Source organism: Anser anser, assembly GCF_964211835.1.
Source record: "Anser anser genome assembly, chromosome: 3".
In the NCBI taxonomy this organism is placed as follows: domain Eukaryota; kingdom Metazoa; phylum Chordata; class Aves; order Anseriformes; family Anatidae; genus Anser; species Anser anser.
In genome coordinates, this window is record NC_139722.1 from 26848338 (window position 1) to 26876334 (window position 27997).

At 40.9% G+C, this 27997-nt stretch overlaps 2 protein-coding genes across 24 annotated transcripts in view; one reads left to right on the top strand and one right to left on the bottom strand.

Annotated features, from left to right (window-relative positions):
- LOC310897568 (dystonin-like) overlaps positions 1-4290 on the bottom strand; it is a 298423-nt gene extending 294133 nt beyond the window's left edge. For 16 of the 21 annotated variants that reach the window (XM_083831324.1, XM_083831323.1, XM_083831318.1 and 13 more), the window contains exons 1-2: positions 3890-4290; positions 3583-3644 (exon numbers count right to left, since the gene is read on the bottom strand). In XM_083831324.1, coding sequence (XP_083687450.1) covers positions 3583-3644; positions 3890-4070 — 243 coding nt within the window. In that variant the 5' untranslated portion in view covers positions 4071-4290. The remainder of the gene's footprint in view (positions 1-3582; positions 3645-3889) is intronic. The other 5 variants (XM_083831325.1, XM_083831319.1, XM_083831327.1 and 2 more) reach the window with 2 other exon arrangements.
- A 150-nt stretch (positions 4291-4440) lies between these two features.
- On the top strand, positions 4441-27979 carry BEND6 (BEN domain containing 6). 3 transcript variants are annotated; one of them, XM_083831357.1, is made up of 11 exons: positions 4441-4589; positions 6559-6731; positions 6858-7049; positions 16877-17105; positions 17201-17346; positions 17839-17937; positions 18274-18451; positions 19777-19994; positions 21235-21427; positions 23213-23351; positions 26016-27979. In XM_083831357.1, exons 4-11 carry the CDS (start codon positions 16910-16912, stop codon positions 26281-26283), a joined length of 1437 nt encoding a protein of 478 aa, XP_083687483.1. In that variant the 5' UTR covers positions 4441-4589; positions 6559-6731; positions 6858-7049; positions 16877-16909; the 3' UTR covers positions 26284-27979. The 3 variants fall into 3 exon arrangements, with proteins under 3 accessions (XP_083687483.1, XP_083687482.1, XP_083687481.1); XM_083831356.1 differs by lacking the exon at positions 6858-7049 and adding an exon at positions 8890-9043; XM_083831355.1 differs by lacking the exon at positions 6858-7049.
- The last annotated feature ends 18 nt before the right edge of the window (positions 27980-27997 follow it).

Here is a 27997-nt window from a genome sequence, read left to right on the forward strand (position 1 = left end):
AGAACCTACCCATTCACGAATTCTTGCCCTTGAATAATGAAGTTTTAAGACTTGTACCATTTGTATTAATTCTATTAGCCAGACATTTGCAGCAGGCTAGTCTTCTAAAAGCTTGTGAGAAGCTTCTGACCTGCGTATGTTCAAGATCTCTCTGCAAGCAAAAGAGCTAGAAGCTTACTTCTTTTTTTAATTGAAAGGTAGAAATCTCACATAATCCCATGACTTCAGAGGCTTAGAAAATAAGGAAAACTCATTCAGGAAGGAACGGAAATCACAAGAAGTGGCAACACAAGCACATTAAACAATGCTTTTAAATTGTAAAGTACAGAAAACATTCAAACCTCTTTGTAAAGTAGAAGCTGCTAAACACTTAAACCTATCAAGCCCCCAAAGTACTCAGAGAAAATTCCTATACTTCATGAAGAAACAAACTCCTACAGAGAACAAGGGAAGCACAAAGTAACTGGATCACTAATATCAAATTTTTCAATATGCAAGGAATTTAAAAAAGGATCGTAGTCCTTATTTTGGCAACACTCTCACTGAGTTAGTTGTTATTTTGGTGTGGTTTTGGTACAGCACAGACATTAAATTCTGCAACTGATTCTCAAAATAAAGAAGGGAGAGAATAGTTCAAATAGCTACATCAAAGTCTGATTTGTCATGTAAGCAATGAATATTTCTGCCGGAAATTTACTTGTTTTCTTCTTTACAGCTCTGGCATATCTAGGTCTACCTCAGATTAGAAACGTTAACTATTCTGGGTGCGATTCTTGTCTTAGTTCAGGGAATATCTCTAATGCCTGAGAAATGGAGGGGAATCCTAAAAGCAGTTACAGTCATAAAGAACTTTAAGGACTGAAACAAAGAATACATAAAAACAGGCCTGACAAACTTCAGATGGTAGGAAATTAATGTTAGTGGGGAGGTGGAGACACAACTGTGCTATCTTGTAAACTCTTGCATCTTCTTGCTAGTTAATTCTGCTGTTATGAAGCACCTTTAACAAAGCCAGACTTTAACCTACTTGATATTCATAACAACTCAATGCAAATTTACCTCCTTTTGAGGCAGGGGGTCAAGTGTTTCAAGTTCCTTCTACAGTAAGGAATATCTGCATAGACTTTTGCGGTATAATAATGAGACAGGTTTCGCAGAGGCACTCGAAACCAAGACTCACAAAAATGGGCAAAGTAATGGTGGATTAAATGCCCAGTGGCATATAAAACTCAAAACAGGATATCTGATAAGGCTCATACATGCATTTTCAAATATAGTATTTACTCTTCCATGGTCTTTTTACTATTTTTATTTTTTTTTTAATGTGGGGTTCAGGACTAACGTGATTAAATAGTTCTCTGCTGTAGACAGACAAAAAAAAAATGTAGGCATGCACCACGACAGCTATGGCTCTGGCAAGGAACTTGAACATAAATTTGCTACACATCTATTTTTCCAAATATAAGGCTTTCCTGGCTTGCAGCCAATCATGCAGGAATTGCCAACCGCTCTGTAGATAGCGCAATTATAATTCTCTGTGCAGTGCCACTAGACCACCTGCACGTTCATGTGCGATGCAAGTCGTATTTGAACACAGCTCTCAGGAGATGAATGCCAACCCATTGCTATTTACCATCAAACTCTTTTTCATCACCTTTTGTCAGCATCAAGGAACACCATTTATAATTGCACCTGACAAACAGCTAAGCGTAGTGGAAGCTAGCAGCTGGACCTTGTGCTATAAAATTTGGAGTTGGGATGCTATGTTTATTTTTGGAGGAAAAATAAAAAACCTATGCAAAGCCCACATTTTCATGTATTGTGCTTTGCTTTCATTAACGTCCTATTGGAGTTGGAAGCGCATAATATTTTGTGCTGATATAGAACGAGAATGTTAAATTCTGTTTCAAATAATGTTGCCAATATTTTCATGAGAGCATGCCTGTAATTTGTTATTAATCAATTCAATTAGATTCATTAAAATAAGGTTTTACTTGAAAAAAACAACTGGAAAATGAAAATTTAATGATGTCAAATGAGTCATCGTTTTCTCTTAAGAATAAAAAGCTTATGATCAGATAATGATTGGGAAAACAGCTCCACCACTTACTTAAACGGGCAGCTTAGACCATTAGCAGTGGCGCTACTCTGTTTAAAGATAATGTAGAAAATTATGAAGGAATCCAATAGTTCTTTTTGGTCTGTATGGTCTAGTATGGTTCAGTAAATGGAAATATCTAGGAAATATTTTGAATGCGTCTGCTTTTTATTGCGTGATAGACAAGTAACCGCACACCAGATTACTAAAAATGAATTAGTCACTTTGCAAACTTCCCTTTTAAGAGTCAGCATTCAGGACCACACATACCTCAAAACAGAGCAACGCATCAACCTTAATCTCTGTCCAGGCTCAATGACAAAATAACCTTACATGGAAGCCATGTACTTCATATTGGAAGTACTGAACCATGAAAAAATTTCTTGACTTCTGGAAGGTCATGTTTGTTAGCTTGCTTTACTGCAGCACTAATCGTTCAGTCATAAAATCTACAGAAACAGACTTCTCAGGGTTTAAAGACATGAGGCCTCTCCAATGACTACGCTCCATGAAACAGTTAGGAGTTCCAACTGATTTCCAACAGAAACCACATCACAAAACCGTACCACATGCACGCTTTTGAAAACATTACTCATAATCAGGTAATTTTCTCACCCACAACTGGGTAAGGAAAAATGCAAATAATTTAAAACAAAAGACCATTTTAGTGCGAAACTCTCTAAATGCTTCCAGGATTGCAGTCAGCAGCATGAAGACATGCCTTAAATGAATAGCAGGAAGCCAGGCAGGAGAAATATCTAGGCAGGAGCTCTACAGAGCAGCATGGAAGCAGAGTAGGGGCTAAGACAAATATTATTTTCCATGTTTTCCCAGCAATTACGCTCCTCATTCAGAACCACTTAGGAGGTGGCTGGGTTTTGTGTTGCTCTTCTACCTCTGGCATGCAAGACCTTGGACTCCCCTGGCCTCTGAGGCCAGAGTTGTGCAATGAGGTGTCTGCCAAGCGATCTGGGGCTCTGGATCCCTCCAGGATCTCCCGCAGCGGCGCTCGAGTGAGGCGTGCAACTTTCCTTCCTGACAGAGACACGCAGGTGAGGGCTGAGGGCAAAGCAAACGCGAGCTCTGCAGCTGCACAAGGCACCAGCTCTGCACATCCTTCCAGTGTGGTCAGGAACGGGGCTCGGGGATGCTTTTTGGGTTCTTTGCGGTGAGGTGAGGAAAGGGGCTGGGGGGTGCTTTTTGGGGAGAGGTAGGTCTGGCACGTAGAGCGAGCGTAGCTCCTCTGGAAGCGGCCGATTGCTTTGGAAATAGCACGGATCAGCAGGCCGGCCGGGATGGTGCAAGTGAAGAGCTCGCGTTTGGCGCGGAGGGTTTTATTTGAGACGCAGACATGAAATAAAAACCAAAAGATGAGGGCATTGTGTCGCTCGTGCAAAACGAAAAGCGTGCTACGCGGTTTTAAAAATAACACAGAACACACGACGATAACGGTAAGTACTCGGGTAAAAAGAACAACTTCTGACCTTGAAATTGCGTGCTAAATAAATTACCTCAGAGCGAAAGTGATGGGTTCTCATGACAGCATCTGGAAGGGAAGCAGAAAGAGGGGGGCTGCACCCGGCTGCACCTCGGGCTGGCCCCGGGCTACGCCGCCGCCGCCGCGCCGCCGGGCTCGGGCTCCCCCCGGGGTTTTATTCATATTTAATTCCCCGGCACGAAGTTGAGCATAAAGTTGCGCTGTAGTGGAGACACCGGGGGGTGTTCCCGGCCCCCTCTCTCCCCTCCCGGCAGCCGGGGCCTCCCTGTCAGCCCCCCTCCCCGGCCCCTCACCTCGGCTCCTGGAGCGCCCCGAGAAGACGGATTTGATGGGGTGCCTCCCCTTGTGCAGCCGGCGGTGCCAGCAGCAGAAGAACACAATGGTAGCGATGGTCCCCAGCAGGAGCAGGAGCAAGAAGAGGGCGCACTGGATGCTGTAGGGTCTCAGCAGCACCAGGAAAGCGGCGGCGATCATGGCTCAGGCGTGCGGCTGCCCCTGTGCGAGCGAGGCGCTGCGGCGAGCCGCGGGGGGCCGGGCAGCGTCTCCCCCCGGCAGCGGAGCGGGCATCGCCGCCGGCAGCCGGGCGGGAGGAGGAGGAGGAGGATGAGGAGGAGGAGATGGAGGAGGAGGAGGATGAGGAGGAGGGGCCCGAAATTCGGGCCGTGACTCAGCAGCCGACCGTTGCGGCGGGGTTCCCCCTGCGCGGCTCCGCGCAGCGGGCGCGGCGGGATGGGCGCCCGCGGGCACCGGCGGGGCGGGGCGGACGGCCCCCGCCGCGCAGCGCCGCATGGCAGCCGGCAGCAGCAGGAGGAGGAGGAGGAAGAGGAGGAGGAGGAGGGTGCCTGCAGGGAGGGAGGAGGAGGAGGAGGAGGAGGAGGAGGAAGGGGGTACTTCGCAGCCCCGCCGGCGCGGCTGGGACTCGGGGCTGGGGCCGGCCGCTGACATCACGCGCTGGAGCCGCTGCAGAGGGAGGTGGAAAATGGCCGCGGCGAGGTACCGGGGGTGTGGGGGGGCGGCTTCACACCGGCTTGGTTTCACCTCGGCTTCGCCCCGGCTTCAGCCCGGCCCTCGGTGGGGAGAGGGGAGCCCCCGGCCCTCCTCCGTGAGGGGGGAAGGAGCCGCCGCGAACAGGTGATGGCGCGCTGAGGGCTGCCTGTGCCGGGTTTCCCCGCGGGCTGGCTGCGAGGTGCCCCCCGGTGAGGCGCTGGGGTCTCTGGATATCCCTCTGCTTGGGGCTGGGGCTTCGGCAGCGAGCCCCTCGGTGTCCCCCTAACCCCCCTCCTTCCCCGGGGGGACCCCCCGAGTCGTCCCCCCTTGTCCCCGCCGGCTTTCAGAAGAAGATGGGGTCCCCGCTGTCGCGCTGCTCCCTGAAAAAAAAAAAAGGAAAAAAATTAAAATCTTTACACGCTGAAAGCATCTCCAGGGAATGGTCCGCACTACGACGGTGTAAAAAAATAATAATAATAAAAAGTTAGGATTGATTTGTGGCAAAATCCGTGCACCTTTCGTGCCTCTTGGATGGGAGGGCGGGAGGAACGGATCTGAAGCTCGACAGAAATAATAAAAATCGCTGTGTATACATTGGGATAATATTGGGATGTTTCTGCTTTATAGGATGGCCATAAAACATACATGGAAGCATATGAGATAACATTGGGATGTTTCTACTTTATAGGACATCCATAAAACATGTATGGAAGCATATATCCGAATTTAAATTGCAAAACACGCAAGCAGGAAGGAGAGGGAGAGAGGGATGCGCATCTGTGGTAGCTTAAATAAGAATGGGAAATGGATGATCTGTGTATTGCTAAATTTCACTTATCGCTGAAGGAATATCACTGACTCGTTGCCCTTAATGTCAGGGAAAGACTTTTTTGGGGGGAGATTCCCTTGATACCAGCTCTGGTGGCTACTTTAAGAAAGAAACAAAACAGCCTTGTTTTTAGGTCTGCAATGTTTTACTCCAGGAATCTTGTCCCATTTTATAGCATACACCGACATATTGAGACGAAACAGTCTGTCATTTGACTTGGTAGCATGGGAAGTTGCTATATGGCAGCTTTTGATTTAAAGCTTTCCTTCACTGCCCAGGAGCTGACAAATGCTGTGAGGTTGTGTTTTGTCATGTGATGCGATACTGAAATCTCCTAATACCGCAGTACACTGCAGTAAAATGGTTTTAATGCAGATTACCTGGAGATTATTAAACCGCTTCGTGTCACCTCGCTATAACATGAAGCGAAGCAGAGTGATCTTCCCAGCAACACGGAGCCTTGCTGCAGTGTTTCACTGCAGTCTGTTGCAGGGACAAGAAACTTTTCAGCACCTTTTGCTCTGCACCGATTTATATTATTTCATAAGGGGGTATTCCAGGAAACATAGCATAGAGGTGGCTGCATAGTAAACTGCAGAGAACTCGGGGAATTTTCTGCAGAATTCACGTTTTCTATGCAGTTATCTAAGAACAACGTTTAGACTAAGGACAGATCTCTAATTAGTCACCCTGCTTGTTTAAGGTTTACAGCTTTTCCTTTCTAAGACTTAAGGCGCACTGGTGTCCGGAGGATAACATTTTGTCAAAAGGCTATGATAAATTACTTGACAACAGCTTAATTTTTTTCAGATTCTGGAGAGAATACAGTTTAGTACAAGAAACGCTGACGTGTGATTTTTTCAGAGAGCCACTGCTCTAGGCTTCTGAGTCAACGGTCTCATGGATATGAAACTGCTGCTATGGTTTTCTTTATGCTCATTGCTACTCTTTTTTTTATAAATGCTGTGGGTATGGGCAGTGTGGTTAAAATGGTACTTCGATGGTGAATACAGTTTAAGTAAATTAAGTGATTTCATGTTAAAAATAAGCAAACAATATGCAGCTAGCTTATTCCAAATAGTAATAAGGAGAAATTACAGTAAGTTTTATATGTACGGTGTTTTTTTAATATAAGCTTCTTTATAGAATGTTTTTCAGGGAACTTTTCATAAATCTTAAGAATGAGAAACAGAGAAGAGAAAAGGAATGAAGAGAAAAGGTGAATAGAAAGCCGTTGGCTCTCAGCTGAGATTTGACCTCAGAAGGAGAATCCCGGAGGTGAATAGGAAGCTATTTCGGAGAAGAGGAAGTGAAAGAAGGTAACCAAGTATTTAAAACTATCTGTGTCAAGAATATGTGGTGAGGAAAGGCAGGTCAGAAAAGAGATCTGAGTTGTTGAGAGTCTGAAGGGGTCTTACAAACTTTGACCCTGAAATCTTTTGCAGAGATGTGAGAAGATGGGAGGTAGCATCCTGTGGACGCCTGCTTTGATAGGGCTCATGGAGCAGCTGAGCAGCCACAAAGTCACGAGCACAGCTGCAGTTTGCAGCAGGCAGCTTGGAAGAAACCTTTCATTTGAGCAGCACTGAGGGAGGAAGCAGCGATACGTGCTTGGGCAGCAGAGGCTTCACAAAGAGGTGACCCACAAACATCTGCAGTGAAAGGGGACAGGGCAGTACAGGAGGATGTTCTTCAGGTTGCAGTTGCTCCTCAGTGCAGCTTCTTACCGTATTTTACAAAGTTGTGTAAAGCAGGGGAGCAACAACCTGTACATCAAAGTTCTCCAGTATAACGGAAAAGTTGAGCAGGGAATGTGATGCAGCAACAGCAGCCTTCCTGCAGGAAAACAAGTCAGTGTTGACCTAAAATATTCTCTCACTCATGATAGCCTCTTCTGACTTAGCAGTCTTGCTAAGGCAGAAGGCAGGGATATTTTCTTCTCTCACCCTTGCCCACTATGCAGAATTGCAATGCAATCTATGGCCTAATACATATTCCTCAATAATTTACATGAGGTTCAGCAGCTCTTAGAAAGAAACTAAAAATCATAGCTGAGTACAATGGGTTAGGCTGAAAGGAGAAAAAAAAATGAAAAAGAAAATATCACAGCATTTTGAATGGAGAACCCACATCAACAAAGATCTGACCTGCTGCAATGTGAGCTGTGGAGTTCAAGGGCACTCAACAACTCTGAGAAGGCACCTCTCTGCTCCTGCAGGTTCAGGCTGTGTGGACCTCATTTTACAATTACAAGACTCCCTGTATCAGTGAGCCAAAGGAAAGTCACATGTTAGATCTGGTGGTATGGACCTAAGAATAGGAGTTTATACAAGATACGATGTTGGAAGAGTAGCAAAAAAGTAAAAATTTTAGCTGAGTAAGTAAGTGAAAGAGTAAGGTCGTTTCCTTTCACCGGTATGTAGATGTGCTTTAAAGACTGTGTTTCTACTACTTAATTATAATTAAGTAAAATATTCTGCTTAAATGACTACTTAACTGGTTAGAAGGATTCTGTAATCATGTAATACTTCTTAACAAAATATTTAGTTTTTCTCCTAATCAAGCAGGAACCTAGAAGCAACCTAAGTAAATAAAGAAAGTACTCTAGTGTCTGGGTCTTAGCAACTTAACTCAAAGACATAATTGACATTTCCTCTCAATATTGTAGTTCTCGGGTCACATACTGTCCTTAGTGCGCTGTCTGTCAGTTTTAGTATGATGTTTGAGAATATGTTGTGGGAGTTTCTGGTGGGTGATTAAATCTTATAAAATACATTCTTCATCAACAATCTCTAGCTTGATTTAAGCATCAGGTTTCAAAAATCTGTTATATGAAATGATATGTTCTAAGTTAATCAAGGGTATTGCAAATATTTGTTCTGCCAAACAGGTTAAATTGTTTGCTTCATGCAGTGCTTCGTATATTTGCATGGCACATCAGTTAGTTCTTGCAATATCCTCGAAAGTTAGGTAAATACGTATTATTGCTTCAAATCCTTTGAAAAGAGAAATTAAACTGCAAAGGTTATATGGTCCACACAAGACCAAGCTGTTTGATTCAAGTGCTGCAGATTAGACCCCAGACATGACTGGAAAATTTTGCAGTTTTAGGTGTTTCAGGTGACGATGGAAAACCAAATACCTTTCTCCTTTATATATGCTGAGGTAATTGTTCTTCTTTTGTAGGTTCATTAGCTCACACAGCTTGGATATTTTGATTCCCTCTGTTTATTGGACTGAATGTAAATCACGTGGTGTAGGAGCCATGCAGTTGTGAACTCACAGCATAGAGCATTGCTGGAAAAATGCTGGCAGGAATTCTCTGGGCATAAATTGACTTTGCAGACAGACAAGCTGATCTTGAGCCTAGATGGAAATATACCGCTAAAGCTCCTATGGCTTTTCTTTTTTTTTATTACAGCAGTGGTTTGCCCCTTTGTCCTTGGTTAAAATTTGTTCTCTGTTCATTTTTGGCAGTGTCTAATGTAGCAGTTGTCGATCTGAATATGGCCTTGCATCCCAGAGGGAATTGCACTTCATTAGTATTATGTATATAATTGGAAGTTGCTTAAGGATTTCTTCAGACCAATATACAGTATTGGTCTTTCAGCTATTGCCTTAATTTCTAAAGGTAGGTTGAACTGCGAATGCCAAAATGACGTTTAATTTTACAGGAGGGGAAAAAATAGGTATAATAAGGTCTGAGGTTTTTATCCTCGCAGGGGAAATACCTCCCCATAAATTCTCCTAAGTGCATTCAGAACTAATCTTGGTTGCAGCAATATTCCCTGGAGTAAGAGGACAACATATATGTCTCTTGTTCTAGCTCATGACCTTTAATAGCAATCAGGATTATTTTTTTAACAGGAGATTATCGAGTTCATTCCCTCCTACCAGTACGTAGCAAAACCAGAGGGACTGAGTAAGAGCTTTGGAGTAAAACAGCAAGTATTTTGAGTATTATCAGGCATGACTTCTAATCTATCATCACTCGCCTATGACAGCCAATAAAGATGTACGAGTAGAGATAAGTTTCCACTGGATTATTAAATACTGACCCAAGATCAGGCTTGGAATTTCTAGATGTTTTTTCACTTCTGTGCTCTTATAGTTGAAGGGAGAATGCCATTGATAGTAATGCTTTGGTGCAGCACGGTTTATCAAAAGACAAAAGATATAGCTTATGCCACCAAAAAAGTGAGATGCCTCCTCTTACAAACTCTCACAATGGATTACCAGTGGGTTTCTTTGAACAAATCCAATTTGAAACTGCATTAGTTGCATATGAAAAGTACTTCTGATATTTTTTTCAGCCTTTTACACATCTCTTCAGAATACATTAAGAAAATAGTATTTGCCTGCTTGGTTGTTACACAGAGCAAGTGCACAATTTTTGCACCTCAGCACAGATCTGCGTGTGGTCAGACTTCCCCTGATGACATCGGCTTCCCGTAAATGCATTTAGACAAAATAAGTAAATGCATTGCTCCTCTTTAACCTTCATCATTTGGGAGCTGTTAAGATGCATTGTGTTGAATTACCCAAGCCAAATCACAATGAGAAAGGCCAGCTGTTGAACTCTATAGATCCGTGCTGATTTGTTTCTCCTCCCAGACTAATTACTACCATCTAAGAGTTTGGATATATTAACTTGCATGGAGAGAGCTTTCACGCGACTATTCAAATTCCAGTAGCTTAGGTATCTCCTCCAGTTCAATAAATAGACTATTTTTTGTTGGTCTGTATATGAGTACGTTTTGTTGCGCCTGGTGTTTGTGAACAAGCAAGTGAAAGTGGGTATTAGTTTTCCATCTGTCAGCTGTCTAATAAAGGTACTAATCCATGATGGAGAATTAAGGCAACTTCCTGCATCTTGTTATTTGGCATCTTGCTGTCTTTATGTGGATCTTTCATGGATGGGGAGATTCAGTTCAAGAAGCAGTTATAGGCATGTGAGGTATCTGAGCTCCTATTTAAACTTGGCTTAATCAGTGAATCCCAGAGCATAATCCTTTTCCCTAAATTTTTACATTTAATGCAATTTGAGATATCTGGAGTTAGTAACCATCCTCATGAGCCTGGAACAGGGTCCTGGCCCTATGTGAGGTATGTGCCCATAAGAAGGAAGGGGCATTCAGAGGACAGGCGTAACAATTTGTGATCCCTTAGCACCATACGTTTATTTTTAGGCAACTGACTTGGGCCTTAGAGCATCTGAAATGAGCTGAATTGCCCTCCATATGGCTTTGATTGTATTCGCTAGGGTCTTGACTCTTCTGACTGATGGAGGCGCTCTGTGCTGAGGCATCTACAAAGGGATGGCAGTTGTGATGAGAGACCTATGGGAGATTTGCACAGCTGGAGTAGGTGCTGAAGGCCAAGCAGAACAGCACAGGACACTGGCACTAGACACCTATGTTTAGGCAGCCAAAATGATCCCTAAAAATCCACAGATTACAATGAAAACTTAGATACCCAGTGCACCCGTAACTGCACACGTCAGCAACTGAATCCTGTTCTAAAAGCCCAATAATGATCTCAGGTTGCTATCTTGAAATTTAGTAAAATCAACACCATGTTTCAGTGTTAGCTGAGGAAATTATTAGTTAGAACTAAAGTTAGGTATTCCTAGAGATATTAAATATATCTGTTCACTGAATTTATTATTCTTCCTTTACTGTCACTCAGTATTACACAAGAAAAGTACATGATTTGATGTGGAAATTAGAGCATTTCCAATCAATTTCTGTGAACTTGTAATTTAAGCCACAGTCCTATGAAGATGTTTGGCATATTTGGGTGTTGATATTATTTTATAGAACTTCTAGGTTGCTAAAGCTCACAGCATGAAGGACACTACTGTGAAAAATAATAATTGCTTCATGAATTCTGTGGGCCAAACCCGTGGATTTTAGCATCTGGGACGAGATATAGGCCAAATTCTGCATGTAACCGTGTGGATTGCAAGTGCTGATGCGGTTTCGAAGTCAATTAGACAAGCTATGTAAATAAGGCCAGAAGATGTTGCTGAACTATGAATACCACCACTTCTTAGAAAAGTATCTGAGGTTATTCCTTGGCTTGTTTTACAAGAGTAATGATCTATAGGCAGGAAGTGAGCTGTTAGTACTAAGAATCATGTAGTTTTATCCTTCCTGTTAGTGGAAGACAAGTGGGGTCATTTCCGTGCACTTACAAACTTGAAAGCTACAGCAGTGTTCCTATAGATGCTCCCCAAGATTTCTAGCTCAATTTGGAACAGAGTAATATTGATGACAAGAAAGGTAGACCTGTGTGGCGCCAGGAGTTGGACTTGATGATCCTTATGGGTCCCTTCCAACTCGGGATGTTCTATGATTCTAATGATTCTATGATCTGTACTCTGTATTTGTGCTTTTAAGTCATACTTTCCCCTGAAATGACTAAGATACCACAGTTGAAATATTTTGAGCAATAAAAACGCTTCTGCATTTTTCTGACGCTGTCTGATTCCACTGAAATCTTCCATTGGTTTCAGGGGAATAAGACCAGAACCTCCAAAAGGGCATATAGCGTATTTAAATAAGGTAATATTTTCCATCATAAATTTGTTAGGGAGAACCAGGAGTTCTGACACGTTAGTGTAACCCAAGAGTTTTGCACCAGCATTGTGTGTAATGTCCTAGCAAGTTCAGCATGAAATGCAGTAATCAAAGTAACTCAAACCAAATTTAATACTGCTACTAATCGTGCTGAAGTAAAGTAAATAATTTTGCATGACAGATGATTTTCTAGTCCAGTAAAGAGTTGTGCTGTTCTTTTTTTTATTCCCTAAGAAAAACTGGGATTGTTAAAGGGTGAATTTAGAGGGTAGACAATATAAAATGTCAGAACTTTATTATGGAACCGTGTTTACATAGTTGTGGTACAGTTCCTTGTTTTGCTAAAATTAGTGGCAAAGCTTTTATTTTAAGCCACAGCAGAATCAGACCCATTGAGTAGGCCTACAATCTCATGGTGTAAATTTGTAATACTTTACACTGCATTTACTGAAAGGAAAGAGAAATAATGATCTCAGCATGCCATCTGCCAACTCTCAAACTGAATGGAACAGACTATGTCAGTCAAAGGGTGAGATATGTCTTTAAATGAGTCTTTTGGGTATTTTTGTTGTTGTTCTGGCTTTTTGGGTTGCTTAGCAACAATATCCTGTGTGCAAATTTGTAGCATCTGTGCCGAATGTGAGATATTAACATGTTTGTAAAAATTAAGTCCAATTAATGTTTCATCTGCAGAGCTCTAAAATTAAATGGCTTCTTCCTTTTCCTTTTTTCCTTCTACAGATTACTTGGTTTTAGAAAAAGTGAAGTCAGATTTACGTCTTAGAACAGTGATAAATCAGAAGTTGGTATTTCAGTACTTCTCAAATAAGTAGCTGGCGTTTTCAAATGGATAATACAGCAGAATTAGGCAACTTAAACATAAGTGGCTTTCAAAGGTCATGTAATTCTATCTCTGTGGTTAGCAGCGCAGTGCGCTGGGTGAACAATTGTCTGTGAACGATTATGTATCTTCCAATTAAACCGCTGAACAAAGCGCTCAGTGTCAGAAATCTTACTCGATGACTTGTAGAACTGTGTAAGAAGGATTTAAAAGAGAGAACCAGATACACTTCAGCAGACTTCATTCTTCATCCTCGTAGCTCCATGTATCAGGAGTTCTACCAGAATCTACCCTGCAGCTTCAAAAGTAGAAAAAGCTAATATAGGAGGGGTTGGACCCAACCAGCTTCTGTAAGGAGACATAGCGTGGTCACTGAATGGTCAGCGGAGAGGAATGGGCTCCCACAGACAGTAAGTCATCTGCTCTCTGAGATGTGTCTTAGGGCGAGATGAATCACCTCTCTTTCTGCAGTGACAGAAGAGAGCCAAGCATGGCTAGACAACCTCTCATTTTCAAGGTAGTAAAAGTTCGGTAAGATTAATCCCACTCCACAGAATTTTTTTTTTTTTTCCGTGGTGATACAGTATATTTTGTCTTTGATCTGTTTTGGCAAAGAACATGTTTTAGAGGGAGGCATCTGCTGCAGTCCTTACCCAGGGAAGGTTCACATTGACTCCAGTGAGAGGACAGGGTGAGAAAACACTGCTGGACTTCTCCAGTAAGTGATGTATTTTACTGTTCCTTTCCTTCATTAGAGACATTTGTTCTACCTTTCCATTCCCTTTAATCACAGGCTGGAGATGATGCCAGCAGACAGTTAGATATTATCCCTAGGGCCCATGAGTTGTCACAATAAATTCTGGGAAAAGACATAGTTTGATTAATGTATATTGAGGTAGCCGAAGCCATGGCTTCATCACAGAAAAATACTAACAACCAACTATTGTTCTCTGCTCCTTCTATTCGGCAATATAGTAGCTTTGTTATTTTATGTGTAGGGTAAGCAGTTGAGCTGATGCCCAGCAGGGCCGCAGCAGAGGAGAGAAGGCCTGGCCAGCCTGTTGCTCCCCACATCTGCTTTCCTACTGTAGCCTCTCCAAATGCAGCAAGAACAACAGGTCTGAGCAGAAGCCTCATAAAGGTGCCGGGAAGTTTTCTGACTCCTTTCAGGAGCTACAGGGATGGATCAGTCCCATCCCTCTTCCCATGACTCTGTGAAATCCATTCCTAATTTCTCTCAGCATCGTATGTAGCTTATATTTTAACTTGGCAGCTGTTAAGACTTCTAGTGAAATCAGTTTAGCTGTTTACTAGTACACCCTCCCACCACAGGCAAGAATCTTGACAGCTCAGAAGGGCTTTATAGAAAATGTAGACAAATCACTGAGCTCTGAGTCCTGCAATGACCGTGGTAAAACTTCTCCCTAGCTTTGACTAGTGGGCTGGATTTGTCAGCTCTTCCTGTTTGTCTTGCCATCATCCTGTGGAGCTCTTTTCATGGATCCAGATGCTCGAGGGCCATGCATACCTCTTTCTTTTCCCCCACCTTGGATAGCTTGTCTGGTGTAAAGACTGAGAGGGATTTTACTGGCCACATGCCTCACGGTGTCTACCAGCCACCCCATGCTGCTGTTGTGGGCTCTGAACATCCAGAAGTTGACATATCCATTGACCCTAAGCTGTGTAACATACATAACTCCAATACCTCCTGAAAACTGTTAGACTTCCTACCAATGTGCTCAGTAGTCACTTTGGGGAATCATCACTGCTCTTCCATGCTCTGAATCCCTTGTGTGTTTGGTGCTTATCTGACTGACTTGGTAACCAGCACATACACAGACCACAAACATCAGAGAGTGTTGGGCTGAGTACAAAATGAGGGACACCATACAGACACAGCCTGTTGAAGGGCAGCAGGGAAATGTTAAAAAATACAGGTTAACAGATTAACATCAGCTGTTAATCTTAGCACATTGGCAGCTCTAACTTTGCTGCAACTCTGTTAGCATTATGTGGGCTTCTAGGATAGCAGTGAAGTAGCTCAGAACTGTCAAGGGCCAAACAGGAAAGCTCAAAGTATTTCATTTGAAAATTGAAGAGCTGGGTGATGGGGATTGTTGTGCTGGGTTGATCAGGGGTAAACGTCTATCAGCTGAGTCTGCCCTGTGATTCTAGAAGTCAACATCTTCATGCTGGATAAGCAGTTTGAAAAAGAAGGAAAAATACTGATGTTCAATGTGATTGCATATACGGGTTGTTTTAAATCTGGAATATTGTTGTTTGAACAAACATGCCATTTCGTTTTGGATCTTACTTATTGAAGTCAGTGCTGGAACTTCTCTTCCTTTGGCTCCTGCTGCGTCTGTGCATTTATTCATTTGAATGATTCCTTTCTGTGGGGCGAGGATCCACCCAGCATGGATAAGTGGCAGAATTAGGCCTCCAGTGATTCATGCTAAGCATAGATATTCAGGCTGTCTCCCCTCCAGTATTTACATGGGATGGATTTTTTCTTTAAAGAAAATTAATGTGAATTCCTGCAAACAGTCTCCTTTTTTAGCAGTTCAGTACTTAACAATCCTACCACAATCGTACTCAACACATTCTGCAGAAAAGCAAGATTTAATATTCTCCTTTTTAGTGGCGATTTCTTATGCTGCTTACCTCATTGTATCAGTAAACATGCTGACAAGAGCACAGTTGTCTTGTGCAAATTAACAAGTTCACCTCTGTGAAAAGCCGTCTTTTTGGAGGCTTAGCACAGACATGGTGAATAGTGGTAAGCTGGGCTTCTACAGATGAATTGACATTGCTTCCTCCAGCACCGCAGCCAGATTTTCTCACTTTGACATAACAGCCCCATGTAATTCTCCTCTCCTAGCTCCGAGTTACCTTTTTGACAGCCTCTGCGTGAGACACTAGATTTGCTTCCGACTGATTGAGGCCAAGTAAATCACAAATCCCACTGTCACATCTGGGAATTCATGAGTTTGCTGCTCTATAAAATTATTTCACCCCTATGAACTGACAGGCCAAATCATATGTTTGTTGGAAAGAAGGCCAAGGCTTGACAAAATCCGTTTTTCTATTTATTGGTTTTATCCGTTTTAAGAATTTTCAAGTAGCAAATATCTTCTCCGAGTATAATGGAAGCACTTATATGAACTGATTACATGTTCAGTAGAGTTCAATAACGTATATTACATTCCACACTTCCGTGTAAAGCATATCAGCTTAATTAGAAAAATAAAACGTACAGTATTACTTGTTTCCTTCTCCCTGTGTACAACTTCATTGCTTTAAAAAGTCTTAAAGTGGTCCTTTGCTTTACAATATTGTTTCAGATAAGCAAAGGCTTTATCTGTGTATTTGGGTCTGGATTTTCTTTGTTGCTGTTTCTCTTCATGAAGCAGCCCAGCTCACTTCCAGTCCTCAGCCTGTCATTTCTTCTGTACATCAAGTTTTCCACTGCCAGAATGTGTCATCCCTCATCCAGTCAGTTGTCCTGGGTTGTTCTGGGCTGTTTTTTATGGGGCCGCAATTGTAGATCTCAGTGCCCGCAGGATGATTAATACAGTCCTGGAAGTCACGCATCTCTTTTAATAGCACATAGAGTGAGTGCTTTCCCTCATTCTAGGTGAAGTTTTTATCATACCTGTATCTTTTAGTCTGAGGCTAAGGGTTCACTGGCACTGAAAACTTGTAGGGGCAAATGTGGTAATAGAGATCATGGGCAGGAGATGGATTAGACATGGTAGTATTATGGAAACAATTGTGCTGTGAGTAAAAGATGTCTTGTGTGCATATTTTGGGAGATAATTATTTTACTTATGTTAATGTATTGAGCAGACCATCTCCCATCTTTCAGGGAAGATAAAACATGCCACTTGGCTAGCTTTCACTTCCTTATCCAAGATATTTTCATACAAGATAAATATCAAAATTCAGGAATAAGTGGTTTTGGGGAGGCTTTTTAAAGTATTCTTCTAACATTCCTGTGGGATGACACAGTAACAGCTGTTTTTCCTATGATGTCCTGCAGGTTGTGTCTGTGTGACAAGAAAACCATTTAACAATGAAAAAATTCACACTGTTTGATTTTGTAAATGACAACTCGCTCCAAATTGGAGAGACTTCGTGGATTCAGGATCTTCCCAGTGATGACAGTGAACTAGAAAGACTTCTGAAACCAAATGAGCACGTGCTAGTAAACTGGCCTGTGGGAGAAAGAAAGACAGAAAAGCACCTAGTAAAAGTTGTGTACATGAGTGGTAAGTGCTATTTGAGTGATAGGAGATTTTAATCTAGTTGTAAAGTATTGCTACATTATTTTCTGTGCTTTGGCCTTTTTTTAACTTTGCTTCAGATGACCCCCAAGAGTTGGTGGAAATGATGCAAAAGATATTACAAGCAGATGAAATTACAAAAATACAAGTCGTTGGAAAAGGCAAGAGGAAGAGAATAGAAATGATATTCTCAGAAAGTGAAGACAGTGACCTGGATAAAGAACAGGTGAGTTTCTGCCTTTGTTGCCTGAAATTAGTATGCTCGTCATGTAATGAAATAGACCGTAAATATTGATTCTTCATAGTATAATGCACTAAATGCCAATAGTAATGGTAGGAATAAAGGCAGTCTTCATGTGATACCTCAGCATGATAACCTGTCAGATTAATCAGGCCAATAGATTTTCTTTTTTGCTGTTCAACAAGAAAAGTATTATTCAAGTCTCCAGGTGCTGTATTTTCTCCCAGGGGATGGATGTCTGACCACTGCGTAAGAAAAGTAGGGACCAGGTTTTGCATTGTCCTGAGATCTACAGTGACAAAATATGGGAAAAGAAAGCACATATTATTAACTTTTTGTTGGGATTTATTTTTCCGTAAATACTAACTGTCAATGTTACATGCAGAGTGAATAGAAGTTTATAGTATGCCTTGAGATACTACAATGAAAGTCTCCATACAAATGCAAAGATGCTATTTATTACACTCTTGTTTACAGGAGAAGATGATGAAGCATATAAAAAGAAAGAAATCATTTCAGGCATCTGCCCCTGCCAACATCCTCAGTCAACTTGAAACATCTTTAATTAACAAACAGGTAAACATCTCATCTTCAGCAGTTTTAATCTATTAAGCAAAAGCAAACGGAAATGTTTTAGTAAAGTTAATGGTTCTAAAACCATGTTAGAAAATTGGTGAATAGAGAACATAGAAGTACGTAACAGTTATGTATTGCTTTGACATTTCATTTTGAATTTTAATAGGAATGATAATATTTATGTTCAGTAACAATTAAGATTACAATGCACCAAGTCTGTTTATACATTCTGAGTACAAATGGAATATTCTGTTTTAGGTAGATATTTTAATGGTAGGTTTAATGCTTTATTTTTGTGTTGTTGTTGCTGTAGATAGCACGTTCTGTTTCTTTCAGAGAGAACCATATTCAGGAAGCAACTTTCTGTACAGTGAAAGTAGCAGTGATGATGAAGAGCCTTTATTTCAACTGTCCAAGGTAGAACTGTGTGCCAAAATAAAAAGTCTCAAGAGGAAGCTGACAGACACCATGAGAGAAAACTGCCGCCTAAGGCAGTCCCTGGTAATGCTTCAAGGTAAAGTCAGGGGAAATTTTTTGATGAAGAGGAAAGCCTGAAGGTCATGAAAAGCTTGATTTATAGGAGGCTATTTGGATGGGAATTATGGATGCTCAAGCTCCTGACATGATCAAGGCCTACCGTTATCACCACAGTCTTTGATACATAGCAACATTCAATTCCAGCAGCACTTAGAAAAAACTGCCCTGTGTGGAGGCCATGCAATTATAGAGTTAAAAATGGAAAAATGTAACTCCTGTCAGTTGTTGCCAAGAGAACCTTTCTGTGTGCCATGTATAGCCATCATCTAAGCTCAAATACTCCACTGACCACTCCAACTATCATTTATTAAGGAATTTTTATTGGTCTCCTGAGATTTTCTTTATTCTGGAATGATATCATTTCAAATTACATTGGTAATTCCTCTGAGTTCATTCTAGGTACAAAAAATTGTGTCCTAACTCCCAGAGTTGAGCCATTTTGTCTTTTTATAAATGAACCCTTAATCACTTGGTGATCATATCTGAAGCACCTATTACTTGTTCTTGTCCCTTACTCTAGGACAGCAAAGACAGACTCTGAAGTTTCAAACTGTTAGTGGGTGAATAAGGTTTAAAGAGGGCTTTCTGCTTCCCATGTCACTGAATTATAGCATCCTTAGACTGCCTAATATCTCTCTTCTTTTTTTATTTGTCATACAATCTTCTATGTGCTTATCAGTTTCATTGCCCACCTGACTCTGTTGCATGTTATTCACCTTGACTTGAATCATTTTTCTCCACTTTTCTGAATATTAAGTATTTTATCAACATCTGACAACTTTCCTTACATATTTATACCATTTCCTTTGCATCTTAAACAGTTATGTTAGTCTTTTACAGTCTTAAAATAATTTTTAATAATAATTACAGCGATTCTGTATCTTGCTGATTCTTTATCCCTTGCATCCTTTTTGCTTTGCTGAATTGATTCTTCTTAATTAAATAAATAAAAGTTTCTATTTAAAAATAAATATTATTCAGAGAAAGGGCTATTTAAAATCTATTTTCTATAGAATAAAAGAGGGAAAAATGTCTACACGACTCCTTTGAAACAAGCAAGCAAATATTAGATATAACATTTTGTAGCCTATATTCAGTAGCTTTACGGACTTGCAGAGATTGTAAACAAAAAGGGGAAAAAAAAATAGCAAGCTTAGTGCCCTGATGGAAATAAACTAATGATTCCTCTCAGCCTTGCAGAGAACAGGTCAATCATATTCTAACAGCAGAGGCCAGATCTTCATGGGTGGGGGCTGAAAGCTTTAATTACTATTTTACCCATCACTTTCCATTTGATTTCAGTGTTGCCACAGGCAGTCACTCATTTTGAGGAACTGGTAGGAATGGCTGAAGCACTGCTCAAAGGGGGAGTGACAACATCTACATCTAGTCTTCATTCACATGCTGTTTGGAAAGCGTCTAACAGCTCTCTAGCAGATACATATGCAGCTATGCATAGTAACTCCAGCTCACCAATAACTTTGAATGGAGAAGATGAGGAACAACAGACTGAAAAACAGGTCAGTTAAAAAATAATTTCAGGCATAAAAAATAAGTCTCAATATAGTACAAATTTTACGGTTACAGTATAACAAAAATAAGCATCGGTAACAGTCATTTTATCATGATCCAGCTGATGATATAACTAATGAGCTCCTTTTGTACAGAAGGCTCTTTCCAAGAGAAACACTAGGCTTAATTCAGCATGCTGGTACACTCTCAAACTGATTTCAGTGGCTTTGCACATATGCGGATTCATGAGTTAAATACTGAGACCCTGGGGTAACTTCCAGACTAATGTTTTGGATTCCAAAAGGGAACAGTAGTGTTTCAGAGGTAATCTAAGAAAAATGCTAGCAATCTGTTTAAACTGTTAATAAGCAAATGGAGAATCATATGTTTCTGTTCTTGTTCCCAAAGCTGGCCAGCAGTTAAGCAGAAATACATATATACATAGTTTCTGAATGAAGATGCCCCCTTGTTCTCCATAATTATAACAGAGCATAACTGAGAAATCTGAGGCCAGAGGCTGTACAGGAAAAATATAAAGACCCAATCAAAAGAATAGTTATTGGTGTCTCAGAAAACCGAAGTATTCTATTAAGAATTATCAAGATATGATGCTTTGACTAGATATTGCAATACACAAAATCTGACCTAACCAAAGAAATATAAAGACCAGTCTTTCTAAGCAACCAAGCCTTACCTTGATAGGGGTGACTCAAAATTGCACATTAGAAGAGTTCAAATACTTTGGATGTAGAACTGTGGTGTGCAGAAATCACTCTCAAAGCCTAGGACCAGATGTCACGGTTCTTAGGGCATGTCTGCTCAGAGGCAGAAATATTAGTTTAGGCATATTGCCGTGCTCCTGAGGCTATACAGATTCCAGGACAGAACTGGACCACATCCAGCCTGCGTGGAGTGCAAGCAGGATTTAGGTATGTCTGAAAATGGCCTGTCTCTACTAGTGAGTAATAAGGACTGCTTCGTGAAGTGTTTGCTAGTGTGAATAGGGGTCCATAGCCTGCTCCACGCTGGCTTCTGAAAAAAAAAATAAAAATCAATATGTGTGTACAGTTCCAAACAATGAATGGTATGCAAGTTTAAAAATTGATCTCAAGTGCACAGCTGCAGGGATTGCTTCTGAAATTGTGGTGAAAGAAAGAAAATACGCTTTAAAAATATTTCAGAGATAATACTATATAATATTTCTAGTGAACTGCAAAAGTTATGTCTATGACCAATTTTGTTTTCCAGTTCAAGATCGAAAAGTGGCAGATTGCACTTTGTAACAAGAGCAAACCTCAAAAGTTTATAAATGACTTGATGCAAGCACTTTACACACATGAGTACATGGCTACGCACAGCCTGACAGGTGCAAAATCCTCCTCTTCAAAGGATAAAGCAGCGAAACCAGCTATGAATCAGAATGAAGTTCAGGAAATCATAGGTGATAACTTATTAACATTACTCAATATGGCACTGATTTGACAGAGGGCTTTCTCTGAGGGAGGGGCACTGATACTTAACAGCTGGTCTACTCAGCTTGTGTTCTGTTTTATATTTCCTTCTTCGTCTCCATGTTTGCTTTTTAACCCATCGGTTACAAATCCTGACAGTGAAATACTAAGTTCTAGTATTTCTGTTGTGTGAGTTTTGTGTTTTAAGTGACCATTCAGGAACAGTAATGTAACTTTTTAGATTTTGAAGAGCTAATCTGCAGTGATCAAACGTGGAGCATGGTGATAACATAAAGAGGGAAGGCAGAGAGGACACACTTGGATCAAATTTACAACGTTTGCTATATTCTGAGTTATCGAACGTTATAAATTTTGACATTTTAAATAGTGCTTGTGGCAAAATGAGACACTAAGTATAGGAAACGGGAACAGTGATCAAAGAAGCAAACAAAATTTGTTTTATGCTGAGGTTTAAGGCAGATGATGTTTGGTGAATAGGAAAGAATCATCTCAAATGTAAGTAACAGCCTTAAAGAAAACTGGTTTGTGAACACATGAAGCCTGACTTTTATTGGATTCGCACCAGTAGCTTAATACCTTAACAACATAGCTCAAACTCCTGTACCAGAATCTCTCCCCCGTGGTAATTCCCTTGGACTACCCCAGTTCTCTGTTTCCTTCCGAACTTGGTTTTAGTTCATGAACCTTCATCTAGTTTTGTTGAAGTTAACCAGCTATCAGTAGGGTTATCAATAGGGCATTGATGTTACAGTTGTGTAAACCTCTTTTTTTTAAGAACCTACCCAGAGAAAAAGTCCCAAGGGCAAAATAAAAAAGAGTGTGTAAGATGGTGAAAATACTGAGGAGTTAAGATGAGACAATTTCAGAATGTAGTATGAGAAAAATGAAAAAGATTTATTGGGATGAGAAGATCTACTAGTGACTTTTCTAAAGGTGGATTCTGGGGAAGGGTCTAAGCAAAACTGAGGAGAGGAACAGGGAATATAGTCAGACCATTGAATATGGCAATCTGCAAGAGAGTTCGGTGAAAAAGGGGAGCTTAATACAGAAGTTAAAGAAATTTGTTAGGTTCCCCTAACAAATTCCCCTAATGAGAACCCTCCTGAATTCAAACAGGAAAGTGTCAACATTATAGGGGAGAAGAAGAAAAACATGGAATGTCTGGGAATTCTAGGACTGTAGAAAAATACTTAGCTGATGAGATTAGTTAAAGAAGATGGAAACTGTAAAACTTCAAAATTAAATGAAAGGAAAAAAATCAAGGGAAGCGAGGGTAATGGAGGAGAGCAGAAATTTCATTCCTGATGTTAAATCCTGTTAACATTGCATTCAAAAAATTTAACCATTCAGCTAGAGGAAAAACAGAAGGGAAATTTTAGGGGAAGGAGACGTTATCTGCAAATGCAAAATTAATGAACAAAGCCTGTAAGATTCAGAAGCATGAGAACTCACATGGATATGAACAGGTTTCTCTGATCAAAAACAGAACAACGGAGGAGAAGATAAACACACTTACTGCAGGAATCTCTCCTGGAGTTCTCTTTGAGTATGCCAAGAACAGGCATAACATACAGAAGGCAGAGAAAAAAGCAAGGGCTGACAAAATTAATGAAGTAGTGAGTAAAGACAGAAGAGTAACGAGATGAAGCAGAAGTAGCTGGAAATTTCAAAGATGCGATAAGTGCATTTTAGATCATGCCTCTCTGGTCTCCCTGATGTGGAGGCTTCATATATGTCATCTCTTTGTTTTGCAGGCATCACAAAACAGTTGTTTCCAAACACAGATGATGCTTTAATTAGGCGAATGATGGGACAAAAACTGAACAATTGCACCAAGAAGCCCATTTTAGGCAAAGATCTTAACTCAGGTGCTTTTCAGAAGCATGGCTTTTGGTAAGTCTTAAAATATGTATACAGAAGTTGTAGCCTGCAATGTGGAATTCTGTATGCTACCTGGTAATTACAAAAACTGAAAGCACTCTTAAAATTATGAAGATGCATGTTCACATATGCATTGCCAAATAAGTAAGTATTTTTGTAGCCTTGTACAAAGAGTACGTGATGAAGCAGTACAGCTTGGCATTACAGCACAAAAAAAAGTTGTTCATTCTGTGCAAAGAAGCACAGGGCTAGTAAGTTACAGGAGGAGAAGACAGAAGTGGGTTTACTATGATCAGTATGTCCGTTTCAGATTTGACATTATCTACTTTTTTTACTATTTTCCGTAGTCTCTCCAGAGACCAGGCAATTCCATTTTCTTGTCAGCTGTTGTGCCTCAATTAACCCACAAGTAAAGATAAAGAAAGTCATACCTCTTTAGTTCATACTGATAAAACTACTGTAGGAGAGCTAGATTAGCATTCTTTTACCAACAGAAGAGTCTAAATTATTGGGGTAGGGAATTATTAAATAACGTCTCTCTTATTATGGGCATGCTTCACCTTGCAAACAAGACTAGTCTAAAACTGCTCAATTTATCCTTACTGTCAGGGAGGTCAGCTATTAGCATAGTACTGGTTCCATGTATATGAAACATACATACAATAATTGGAGTTCGAATGGACCTCTGGAGATTTTTTCAGTCAAACCGCTGCTCCTCAATGCAGAGTTGCCTAGGACGGGTTGTTAGGAGCTGTCTGCAGTTGGGCTTTGAATATATACCCAAGGATGGATGCTCCACCACCACTCTGGGCAACCTCTGCCAGTGCTCAGTCACCCCTCACAGTGAAAAACTGTTCAGACAGAACCTCCTCTGATTCAGTTTGTGCCTGTTGCCTCTTGTTCTGTCACTGGGCACCACTGAGAAGAGGCTCCATCTTCTTTACACCCTCCCATCAGATACAGAGAGAGCTCAGGGTGATCCTGTCCATCTAGGCTGAGCAATCCCAGCTCTCTCAGTCTCTCCTTGTACTAGAGATGCTCCAGACCCTTAAGCATATATTCACTCGTTTAACAACTTCATACTGAAATATGATGGTGCACATCTTAAGCCTCTACAGAGAAGAATATCCTGTATATGTTATATTGTGTATATATAATTCCATGTGTGTATGTATATGTATAGTGTGTATATATACAACAGAGTGTAGAGCGTTCTTCTGGGAATGCCGGGAAGAACAGAAAAAGAGAAGAAAATCAGTGAGACATCAGGGAGAACAGATTTGTTCTTTCTTAGACTTTCCATGCCAAAGTAATATATTACTTCTTCCTAGTTTAGTTATAACGTGTTTCAAATATATACTGTACTGTAATACACTGCATAACAAAACACAAGATATTTGACTGTTACAAACACCATCGTTTGATAAGTAGCAGTGCTTCACTATTAGAATTCCTCTCTAAGCCACCTGGAAGTACTCCATGGACTTGAATTACCACTATGGCCTTTTTTTTTTTTAATTACTACTATGGTCTATGAATTACTACTTAAGAAATACTGGGATCGTATCTATAGGAAGAATCTACACACACAGGTTTTCTTATCTGGAAACAATAAACAAATGCACCAGCCTGGCTAGAATAAGTTTAGTGTGTTAATGTTTTTCTTCTAGACCTTACAAAACAAAGGCCCTCTGCATTTGTAACATACAGTGTGCATTGATTCACTGTAGTACTTTTCCCTGTCCTTGACACAGGTGGTAAAAATAACAGCATAGAAAGACAGACTTGGTCTTCTCTGATAATATTGAATGTTAAATATATTATATATATGATCTTTCTCCTCATCAGATGAATCCATGACTTTTGCTAATTCCTGAGTCTCATGCCGCACAGGCACAGTATTCCTGTAGGCCTGGCAGGAGGATCTGGAGCTAGCACAAATACAGTTCTGGGTTGCTGTTCCATACTGCCTGAAGACCTTTCAGCTTAAACGTAGTATCTTAAAATAGAAATGTCTTTGTCTGTCATTGATACGTGCTTATGTAAAATTCAGCCCAATATCCACTGAAACCAATGTGAATATTGTTTGCACAGTCTCTCTTGAATGGACTTTTATTAGAATGCATTTATAATAGATTAGTTTCATACGTGTTCAGAATTTCCTCACTGTAAAAGCATTTAAACACTGTAAGTAATCATCCCCAAGGTAATGGTGGCGTTTCCTTTAACTCGGATGACACAGGTTTCCTCTGCAAGAAAATTAGGAAAATTTAAAAGTGCTTCACAATGTCACAGTTCCACCTTTGGTTCACCTCAAGAAAAAAATCCTGTTGTGCAGGACCGTAGTAACAACTTACAAGGTAATAACAAATCGATTATAAACTATCGAAACCTGGTGATGCTGCAGTGACGATCTCTGTTGTAGCTTCACCTCTTCTACCTTTCCCCGGAACACAGGTATGATTCAACAGAAGGAATTAGGATTAAAATCCGAGACAGACAAATCATCGTTTCAGATTCATTAGGCTGAGGTGAAACAAGGAAAAAGGGAATGTGTAAATGAAGCTAACTGGTTAACTAACTAATAAACTCTGCTGCTCAGAAACTAAGAGCAGTCAGTAGTCATTGCACGTTGAGTGTTAACATTGCAAGCTTAGTTGTAAACTGTCTCAACAGTGGTTCAACAGCTGCTCCTCAGGGCATCATCCCTTCAGCTGTTCCTCCCCGCACCCAAGACCAGCAGGATGACGATTCACCAGCTGCTACTGCACAAATTCAGCAAAGCCCCAGCCGCCTGACTCCACCGCCCCCCAGCACACGAGGTCAGCAGGAGTGTTCCAAATCCACTTCTTCCAAGGTGGAGTCTCACCCCTCCAGCAGCTCCCCAGCGCCCTCTGCCAACCAGGGTTGCAGGCAGGACCTCAGGAATTCAGATAAGGAGTAACGGGATGTGCTTCGTACCAGTTCTTCGATGGAGACGAAGGAGTAGTACAAAATTAAAATGAAATAATATTTATGGGGCCTAGCAACAGTGAACAGAGGTACTGCAAGAAGAATAGAAGCCTGGGAAGCTTTTTCTCAAATGAGTGAAAATCCCACAGCATAGAAAAAAATGAAGGCATATTAATATCTTTGTCTTTAAGATATTACTAAATGTATGCATGTTATACTGTATTTCAGAAAATATAAACTTGATCCAAAGAATACAAGAAGAGTTCCCCTTAGTTAGAAAAACACTATATTATTTAAAGTAACACCAAAAGAATTTGTAACAGGAACCTTAATTCCCTTGCTTTCACCTTGACAGCTGATGGCAAACTGCTTTACCCGTTAGAGAAAGCTATTGCATACTAATACAAAAGAGCTACAGAGATATAAAAACAGCAGAAAAAAAACCCTAGTGAATGAAAACTACGACCAGCACAGGGTTGGAAAACACAGGGTCACGTGAACAGAGAAGTAGTAGTACAATAGGTATTTAAGGATGCTGTTAACTTAAAAAGAAGAAAATGTTTTCAGGGCAGTGAAACTGCACCTCCCAAGATGTCTGCGAGAAAGAAGCAGCTCCTTTTTAACCTCCGGAAGGTGGAAAGACGATGAAAAAAGGCACATTCCTTCTTAGCTCAGGGAAGAGTCCTCCAGGATAGCCTGTGGAGGCCACAGCTTCTCTCCCAGACCCTTCGCTGCTACTCTGGTTTGGCAGCTGTCGCTCTCTTCCCTGAACATCAGGTCCTGAGGTTAAGGGTGACAGATCCCTCCAGTCAAGGGATGGAGGATTATCTCTTGGAAGCAACTAGTAAGGGACAGAGGTGCCAGTTCCTGCTCCCTCTGTCTAGATTTTGGTATGCTGCGGTTTGGTTAGAGAGTGGGTGGATGGGCAGAGCATTCCTCGTGGGGTTGGTACCAGAAATCCCCCAGCAGCTGGGCAATTTCTCTGGAGCTCTCCGACACCACTTGTTCCAGGGGCACAACTGGAAGTCATGCACCCTGTAATTGCCTGTGGAGGAGGAGTGGTACTTTTTTTTCCTCCTTGTTGACTGATTCCAGTTTTACGGTGTCCTGTTAGCATGGGAAGGAGAGAACACTCGGATTATAGCTTTCACGCTCGAGGATATTTCTCCCAGAACAGAGAGTACTAACAGTTAAATCTATTTCGTACTTGGCAAACAAGCAACTAATGAATCAAGATGGAGGGGAAAAAAAAAAAAACTTGATTTGAGGAGGATTTCTAGAATTAGAAATAGGGTAAATGCCAGGAAAAAAAATCTGAAGACAAGTTTTGCAGCTGAATAGCGCTGAAGGGAAGTGCTGCAAACTACCTTTATTAGAACAATGCAGTAATCAAATGCACTGTAGAGAAGACTTCTGGATGGGATGGGGTATGACTGAAGAGATCTGCTAGCCTTTTTCATCTCTCATGTCCATCAATTCCTTGTAGATAGGATTAAGATGAAAGCAGGTATGACAATATGATGTACGTTCTAGCTCATGTTATTAACTATCATCCATAAAATGTAACAGGAGGATGTTTGCTATTATGTATATTTTGTATATGTACCTGTATGTACAGCATATAAGGATGTATATAGTTAATCATATTTTTGAAGCAACTTTCTATCAAATAAAATGAAATATTACTATCTCTTAGTTTTTGTTTT

Bases quoted from the DNA above. Each gene is read 5' to 3' on its own strand.
- BEND6 (XM_083831357.1), top strand. From the start codon at position 16,910: ATGAAAAAATTCACACTGTTTGATTTTGTAAATGACAACTCGCTCCAA. The intron at 17,938-18,273 runs GTAAACATCTCA...TGTTTCTTTCAG, and splicing joins CATCTTTAATTAACAAACAG to AGAGAACCATATTCAGGAAG. The intron at 21,428-23,212 runs GTGATAACTTAT...TTTGTTTTGCAG, and splicing joins TGAAGTTCAGGAAATCATAG to GCATCACAAAACAGTTGTTT.